The sequence below is a fragment of the Mus caroli genome, unplaced genomic scaffold, assembly GCF_900094665.2.
Source record: "Mus caroli unplaced genomic scaffold, CAROLI_EIJ_v1.1 scaffold_12403_1, whole genome shotgun sequence".
Lineage (NCBI taxonomy): Eukaryota > Metazoa > Chordata > Mammalia > Rodentia > Muridae > Mus > Mus caroli.
This window is the reverse complement of record NW_018391489.1, coordinates 22,638-31,789: the sequence shown is the minus strand read 5'-3', so window position 1 is coordinate 31,789 and position 9,152 is coordinate 22,638. Positions and strand designations below refer to the sequence as shown.

Here is a 9,152-nt window from a genome sequence, read left to right as displayed (position 1 = left end):
ATAAAAGCTCAGCTGTCTTGTTTCAGTGACTGATCACTCTCCTCAGGCTGTCTCCTCAGATTGCCTCCTCAAAATGAAGTTGCCTGTTAGGCTGTTGGTGCTGTTGTTCTTGATTCCTGGTGAGGAGAGAGGGAAGTGAGGGAGGAGAATGGAAAGGTAGCCTGAGCACTAAATCCCATTGCTCATTACATATATTCTGCCATATGTGAGAAAATGGGTCTTATCCTCTAGCATGGGGCTCTGGGGTGAATACTTGTTAGAGGGAGGTTCCAGATGGGAACATGTGCTATAATGAAGATTATGACATGGATGCATGGGATGGTCTAAGCTATGCCTAGAAGTGACTTGATACTTGCATTTTACTTTTTTGGTAAGAAGAGAATTTTAGGATATAAAAAATGGTATTTAAAAATAAACATCACAGTTGAAATAAAAAATCATAAGGATTTTCATGAATTTTGTGTGTAACTCTGTATTTCTCTCTCATTGTTTCAGCTTCCAGCAGTGATGTTGTGATGACCCAAACTCCACTCTCCCTGCCTGTCAGTCTTGGAGATCAAGCCTCCATCTCTTGCAGATCTAGTCAGAGCATTGTACACAGTGATGGATACACCTATTTAGAATGGTACCTGCAGAAGCCGGGCCAGTCTCCAAAGCTCCTGATCTATTTGGTTTCCAACCGATTTTCTGGGGTCCCAGACAGGTTCAGTGGCAGTGGATCAGGGACAGATTTTACACTCAAGATCAGCAGAGTGGAGGCTGAGGATNTGGGAGTTTATTACTGCTTTCAAGGTACACATGTTCCTCCCACAGTGATACAGACCCTAACAAAAATACTCTTACTTTGGGTATCCCAGCTGCCACATATGTTATTCATTTGTAAGAGAGAGGTGCTGAGGAACTCCAGATTATTGGTCCCAGCTGAGGGCAAGTGCAGCCTGGCTACAGATCACTGGTAATTCATTTTTGGCTTCATTGCCACANTAACAATGTGAACAGGTGCCCTCCCAGAAACCAGAAAAAAATAATTAAAAAGCTGAGTGAAAACCCATTTAGATTCAAAAGGCTTGACTGCATTTTCACTCAATGTTAACCAGTAAAGCAGATGGAAAGCCAAGATATATTCCTTCCTTAAAATATTTTCTATGTTATTATTGGCCATATTTTATGTTGTTGACTTAAATTCATATATATCCTTTTTTAATTGGATATTTTCTTTATTTACATTTCAAATGTTATTCCTTTTTCTAGTCCCCTCCGCCCCTGTAAAACCCCTATCACATCTTTTCTCTCCCTACTTCTATGAGGGTATTCCTCCTCCGACCCACTACTGCTTCCCTGCCCTGGCATTCCTCTACACAGGGACACTGAGCCTATACAGGACCAAAGGCCTTTCCTCCCACAATGCCTGACAAGACCATCCATTACTACATATCTGGCACCATATGGATCCCCAAGTGGGATAGTCTCTTGATGGTCATTCCTCAGTGTCTGATCCACACTTTGTAACTCCTTCCATGGGTATTTTGTTCCCCCTTCAAAGAAGGATCAAAATATCCACACTTTGGTAATCCTTCTGCTTGAGTTTCATGTGTTTTTTTTAATTGTATCTTGGGTATTCTGAACTTCTGCNCTAATATCCAATTATCAATGAGTGCATATCATGTGTGTTCTTTTGTGATTGGGTTTCCACATTTAGGATGATACCCTCCAGATCCATCCATTTCATAAATTCATTGTTTTTAATAGCTGAGTAGAACACCATTGTGTAAATGTACCATTCCTCTGTTGAGGGACACCTGTGCTCTTTTCACCTTCTGGCTATTATAAATAAGGCTGCTATGAACATAATGGAGCATGCATTCTTATTACATGTAGGAGCATCTTCTGGCTATATGCCCAGGAGTGGAATTGCTGTGTCCTCAGGTAGTACTATGTCCAATTTTCTGAGGAACCACCAAATGGATTTCCAGAGTGGTTATCCTAGCTTGCAATCACCCCAGCAAATGAGGCCTGTTCCCTTTTCTCCACATCCTCACAAGCAACTGCTGTCACCTGAGTTTTTGATTTTAGCCATTCTGACTGGTGTGAGGTGGAATCTCAGGGTTGTTTTGATTTTCATTTCCCTGATGACTAAGGATGTTGAACATGTTTTTAGGTGCTTCGCAGCCATTTGGTATTCCTAAGTTGAGAATTCTTTGTTTAGCTCTGTACTCCATTTTTTATAGGGTTATTTTGTTCTTTGGATCCTAACTTCTTAAGGTCTTTGTATATATTGGCTATTAAGACTCTATTGGATTTAGGATTGGAAAAGATCTTTTCCCAATCTGTTGGTTNCTTTTTTGTCTTAATGACAGTGTCCTTTGACTTACAGAAGCTTTGTAATTTTATGAGGTCCCATTTTTCAATTCTTGATCTTACAGCACAAGCCATTGATGTTCTATTCAGAGATTTTTCCCCTGCTCATATGTTCAAGGCTCTTCCCCACCTTCTCCTCTATAGGTTTCAGTGCCTGTATTTTTGTGAAGGTCCTTGAATCACTTGGACTTGGACTTGAGCTTTGTACAAGCACATATGAATGGATTTCTTTGCATTCTTCTACTTTCTAACTGCCAGTTGAGCCAGAACCATTTCTTGTAAAATGCTGTATAGCTCAGTTTTGAGGTACAATTTTCCCAGTTTTCTGAGAAACTGTCAAATTGATTTCCAAAGTGGTTGTACTGTCATCAGCAGTGGAAAAGTGTTCCCCTTCCTCTACCTCTTCACCAGCATGTGGTATCTCCTGAGTTTTGATCTTAACCATTCTGATTTTTTTTTTGTGGGGGGTGTTTCGAGACAGGGTTTCTCTGTGTAGCCCTGGCTGTCCTGGAACTCACTTTGTAGACCAGGCTGACCTCTGCCTCCCAAGTGCTGGGATTAAAGGCATGTGCCACCACCGCCCAGCAACCATTCTGATTCTTAGAGTTGATTTTGATTTGCATTTCTGTGATGAATAAGGACTTTGAAAATTTCTTTAATTGCTTCTCAGTCCTTTGTCGATCCCTCTGTTGAGAATTCTGTTTAGATCTGTTCCCCATTTTTTTTTACTGGGTTACTTGTGTTGTTCGTGTTTAAATTCTTGAGTTCTTTATGAATGTTGGATATTAGCCCTCTGTCAGATGTAGGGTTAGTGAAGATCCTTTCACAATCTGTAGGCTGCAATTTTGTCCTATTAACAGTATCCTTTGCCTTACAGATATTTTTCAGTTTTATGAGGTTCCATTACTCAATTGTTGATTTTAGAGCCTGATTGATTGGTGTTCTGTTCAGAAAAATGTGTCCTGTCCTAATTTGCTCAAGGGTATTTCCCAGTTTCTCTTCTATGAGGTTTAGGATTTTATGTTGAGGTCTGCTTGCCACTTGGACTTTAATTTTGTGCAGATTGATAAATATAGATTTATTTTCATTCTTCTACATGCAGACATCCAGTTAGAACAGCATTGTTTGATGAAGATGCTCTCCCTTNTCCATTGTATAGTTTTGGTTTCTATTTCCAAAGTCAACTGTACATAGGCATGTAGGTTTATTTCTCGGTTTTCAATTCCATTTCCTTTATTAATATGTGTGTTTCTGCACCAATAGGATGCAAATTTTTAGCTCTATTTTCATGAGGCCAGGGATGGTGATTTCTGCCAAAGTTCATTTATTGTTAAGGATTGTGTGGGATATACTTGGTTTTTTATTTTTTCATAGGAAGTTGAGAATTGCTCCTTCAAGGTCTATTTAAAATTGTGTTAGAATTTCGGTGGGGATTGCATTGAATCTCTAGATTTCTTTTTGGTAAGCCAGCTATTTTCACTATGTTATTCTTGCCTATCCATGAATATGGGAAATTTTTCTGTGGTCTGATATTTTCTTCAATTTATTTCATCATGGACTTGAAGTTTTTGTAATACTGAACTTTCACCTTCTTGGTTAGAGTTACACCAAGATATTTTCTATTTGTGGCTATTGGAAAGGGTGTTGTTTCCCTTATTTCTTTCTTGTGCAGTTTATTATTTGTATAAAGGAGGATTAGTGATTTCTTTGAGTAAATTCTGTATCCAGCCAGTTTCCTGAAGATGTTTATAAGCTGTAGAAATTNTCTGGTAGAGGTTTTGGGGTTGTTTATGTATACTATTATACCATCCACATTTAGTCATATTTTGACTTCCTTTCTGATTCATATCCCCTTGATGTCCTTTAGTTATCTGATTGCTCTAGCTAGAATTTTAAGTACTACATTGAAAATAGAGGATCAAATGGGTAGCTTTGTCTTTATCCTCAGTTTAGTTGAACTCATTTAAATTTATCTTCCTTTAGGTTGATGTTGGCTTCGGGNTTTGTGTTTATTGCTTTGATTATTTTTAAGTATGTGCCTTGTACCTTTGATTTCTCTAACACTTTTTAACATGAAAGGTTGTTGGATTTTTTCAAAGGCTTGTTCAGCATCTAATGAGATGACCATGTGATTTTTTCTTTTAGTTTGTTTATGTGGTGGGTTGCCTTGAAGGATATTCATATACTGAACCCTCCCTGCATTCCATAAATGACACCTACTTGATCATGATGGGTGATGTTTGTGATCTGCTCCTGGATTCAGTCTCATATTATTTTACTTAGTATTTTTGCATTAATGTAGATAAGAGAAATTAGTCTGATGTTCTCTTTCCTTGTTGAGACTTTGTGTAGTTTATGTATCACAGTGACTGTAGGACTTTGTCAGTATTCCTTCCATTTCTGTTTGTGTAATAGATTGAGGAGTATTTGTTTTAACTCTTCTTTGGAAGTCTGGTAAAATGGTAGATTTATGCACTAAAACCATCTGGCCCTGGACTTTTTGTTTGTTTGTTTGTTTGTTTGTTTGACATTTTTAATGAATGCTTCTATTCCTTTAGGAGTTATAGGGCTGTTTAAATATTTTACCTGATCTTGATTTAACTGTGGTTGATCATATCTATATAGAAAATCATCAATTTCCTTAAGATGTTTCAATTTTGCCAAGTACCATTTTTGGAGTGCAACCTAATAATTCTTTGCATTTCCTCAGTGTCTGTGGTTATGTCTTCTTTCTCATTTCTGAGTTTGTTTATTTTGATTCTCTCCTCCTTTCTCTCTCTCTCTCTCTCTCTCTCTCTCTCTCTCTCTCTCTCTCTCTCTCTCTCTTTCTCAGTTAGATTGGCTTAAGGTTTGACCAGATTGGTGATTTTTTTCAAAGAAACAGTTCTTTGTTTGTTAATTTTTGTTTGTTTGTTTTTCTTTCTGATTGATTTCAGCCTTGATTTTTGTTATTTCATGCCTTCTATTCCTCTTTTGTGTGATTGCTTCTTTTCTTTCTCTAGAGCTTTCTGCTATACTTTTAAATTGCTGGTATGAGAACATTTTAATTTCTTTATGGAGGCACTTAGTGCTATGAATTTTCCTCTTCACACTGCTTTCATTGTGTCCCATAAATTTGAGCATGTTGTGCCTTCATTTTCATTGGATAATAGAAAGCTTGATTTCTTTCTTCCCTGACTCAGCAATTATTGAGTAGATAGTTGTTCAATTTTCACGAATATGTAGGCTTTCTGGTGGTTCTGTTGTTAAAGTGCAACTTTAGATCATTGTTTCCAAGAATTAATTGGACCATTCAGAGATAATTTAAGTAAAAATGAGAAACTGAGTCAGGTTACTAATATTTCCCGAGAAATGTGTGTTAGAGAATCTAGGTATCCCAACCAAAATTGGGGAAATGCTTGCTGCCAATAATTAAATCAGAATTTTCTGGGTATGTAGTCTATCACACATGTATACTGTAACTGTATTTGCTGTTAACAACAATGACTTGTATGTACTTGTATATATATATATACATATATATATATAATATTAGTGAGAGTGCTCTTTAATTAAAATAATATTTTCTTTCATTCTTAAGTGTCCCAATTCACTTTATAATTAATGCTGAAAAATAGTTTATCATGAATTCAAACAATATATTCTGCATATATCCCTTTGTGTAAGGAACAGCTTAAGTGCCTACATATTATAACTATTGAAATATTTCTTTAACACTAATCTACAGATAAATAATTGAGGTGTTGATTTAAATTTGAATGCTACACCAAGATAAAAGACATTTACTTGACAGTAGTAGTCACAACTGCGCAGTGGTGGCACACACCTTTAATCCCAGCACTTGGGAGGCAGAGACAGGCAGATTTCTGAGTTCAAGGCCAACCTGGTCTACAGAGTGAGTTTCAGGACAGTCAGGATTATACAGAGAATCCCTGTCTCAAAAGAAAAATAGTAGTAGTCATATTTTCTCAAAAAAGTGGAAAGTACTTGCAACAAAGTTACATTCATATTAAGTAATCAGCAACCTAGAGAAAATTTTTTAAAAAAATAAAAAATAAAGGGAGAGCTGTGAACAAACTAAAACCAATGCATCTGCATACATACTTTGAATTATAGTCTCTCCATCATACAAGAAAGCAAAACAAAAATATTAAAATAAGAATCCAATGACCTGAAGAAAAATGTACATTGCAAAACATTGACACTGCAACACTAAGAAATCTACAGTTACTAAACTATAGTAAGTTTCAATTTTATATGTGACATTAAGGCTCCCAAATACTCCTCTATGTATCTGCTAATGATAAGTGGAAATATATGTTCATGTATAATCTAATACAAAAATATTAATAGTACCTTAAGATTTTCTCAAGGTTAAAAAAGATAAAAACATTCATATTGTCGAACAAATGTTATCATGACTAAAAGATCCAGCAATAGAGACATTTTATTTATTTACTCATAGAACCTGAATGATCCTTGAAAAATCAATTGTACTGAGAAAATTAAGACACTGAAGGGCATATCCTGTATGGATTCATTCAACTGAGATATGAAAAGTAAAAAATACATAGGAGAGAAAGTAAATTAAAAAGATGGGACAGAATATAATGTGAAGAATAATATATGAATGAAGTAAATATTATATATTATTTTGAATACATAATATATGAATTATTCTACATATATATTTCAAAATTAGAAAAAAATATTACATATACACAAAGACTCTGCTCTCCTTACATGATAGATTCACAGTGCAAATGGACACAGAATGGGAAGTTGTTCATCAAGGCTAAAGGATTGACTTTCCCAGAAGACTAGACACTTCCAGGAGCCTGAAAAGTGACTCAATAGTTAAACATACTTAGAGTGTATGTTTCATAATTCTACATTTTTAATGTGGAATGTTGGGATGCTGTGTTGTAATTAGCCTTGCTAAGAGTTACACAATTTCCCTTCTCAGAGTAATGAAACACTAAGATTTGAGGCTGTCTCTTCCATTATTACATTATTAAGCAAATGTGAATTTCTTCTTGTCCTTACCTTCATTTGTTTTACTCAGCACTGGCTTCTGATATGCTCATTTCTTCTTCCTTCCTTCCTTCCTTCCTTCCTTCCTTCCTTCCTTCCTTCCTTCCTTCCTTTCTTTCTTCTTTTTAACTAACTTTCTTTTGTTCTTTCTTTCCTTTTCCTTCCTTCATTTCTTTCTTGATTATCATTCTTTTAGAAAGTCTATTAAATTGGCACATTTATTGTATACACAAACACACACCCAAAAATCAAGATTTTAAAAGGAAATTTGTTACTTCAGAATTAGTTAAACAGAAATGTGAATAACAGGGAGGGCTCTGGCCGCCTGAGAAAGTGGGAGAGTCATCTTGTTTCCCGGATCCCTCAGAGACCAGTCTGAGCAGGAGAGCCTGTGGACTGCAGAAGCAACATAGCTTCTGGGACAGGACCCAGTTAGGACTTCATCTTCAACCAGGAGGCAGATCTGAGCTCCAGACATCTGCATTCCTTCCCTTTCAGAGGAGAGGTGGCCTGCAGAGAGTAGTACTCTGACCTCTGAGACCCAGGAGAGAGTTGGACTCCCAGGAGTGCTGACAGAGGCTAAAGAATCACAGGAGGAACAAGCTCCAGCCATAGACAGCTATAACAACTAATGCCAGAGATTAGCAGGTGGCCAAAGGCAAACGTAAGAATCTTACTAACAGAAACCAAGACCACTCACCATCCTTGGAACCCAGCACTCCCACCTGAGCAAATCCTGGATAACCCAACACACCTGAAAAGCAAGATTCAGATTTAAAATCATATCTCATGATGCTGGCAGAGGATTTTAAGAAGGAAATTAATAACTCGTTTAAAGAAATACAGGAGTACATGGCTAAACAGGTAGAAGGCCTTAAAGAGGAAGCACAGAAATCCCTTAAAGAATTACAGGAAAAGACAAACAAACAGGTTATGGAATTGAACAAAACCATCCAAGATCTAAAAAGGGAAGTAGAAACAATAAAGAAAACCCTAAGGGAGACAACTCTGGAGATAGAAACCCTAGGAAAGAAATCAGGAAAGGCTTCTACCTGTTTACCTGTGTTTTGTATTTTTTAAGGGAGTTGTTTATGTCCTTCTTAAAAATCCTCTGCCAGCATCATGAGATATGATTTTAAACCTGAATCTTGTTTTTCCATTCTGTTGGGGAATCCCGGATTTGCTCTGTTAGGAGTACTGGGTTCTGATGATGCCAAGTAGTCTTGGTTTTTGTTGGTAAGATTCTTGTCTTTGCCTTTGCCATCTGGTAATCTCAGGTGTTAGATGATCTTGCTGTCTCTAGCTAGAGCTTATTCTTCCTGTGGGTCTGTAAGCCTGTGTCAGTACTTCTGAAAGGCCAGCTCTCTACTAGCAAGACCAGTGCACAGAGTGCTGCAGAACAGCCCCACCTCCTGTGTGCAGATGGAGGACCTGCCCAACTGTCTGCTCCTTCTGCAGCCTGTGCTGGAGAGAAAATGGTGATCTTACCTGAGTCCCTGTATCACAGCACCCCCTGGAGGCAAGCTCGCCCAAGGCAGGGAACATGCACGGAGAGCTGAGGAATAGCTCCACCTCCTGGGTGCATATGTAGGACAATAGGATCCTGTCCCAGCTGCTCCACTGCTTCTGTAGCCCGTACGCTCCTGCCTGGAACCACCTTAGATCATCCTAGATCACCCTTGTCTTTAAAAATAGAAAAATCAGAGAGAGAGAGAGACACAGAGAGAGAGAGACAGAGAGAGAGAGAGAGAGAGAGAGGG

At 37.6% G+C, this 9,152-nt stretch overlaps 1 gene segment (V, D, J or C); it reads left to right on the top strand.

Moving 5' to 3' along the window:
* Nucleotides 1-34: 34 nt before the first annotated feature.
* LOC110289211 lies at nucleotides 35-959 on the top strand. The segment is given in 2 exon segments: nucleotides 35-119; nucleotides 496-959. Coding segments are annotated over 2 exon segments (510 nt in total).
* Nucleotides 960-9,152: the final 8,193 nt, after the last annotated feature.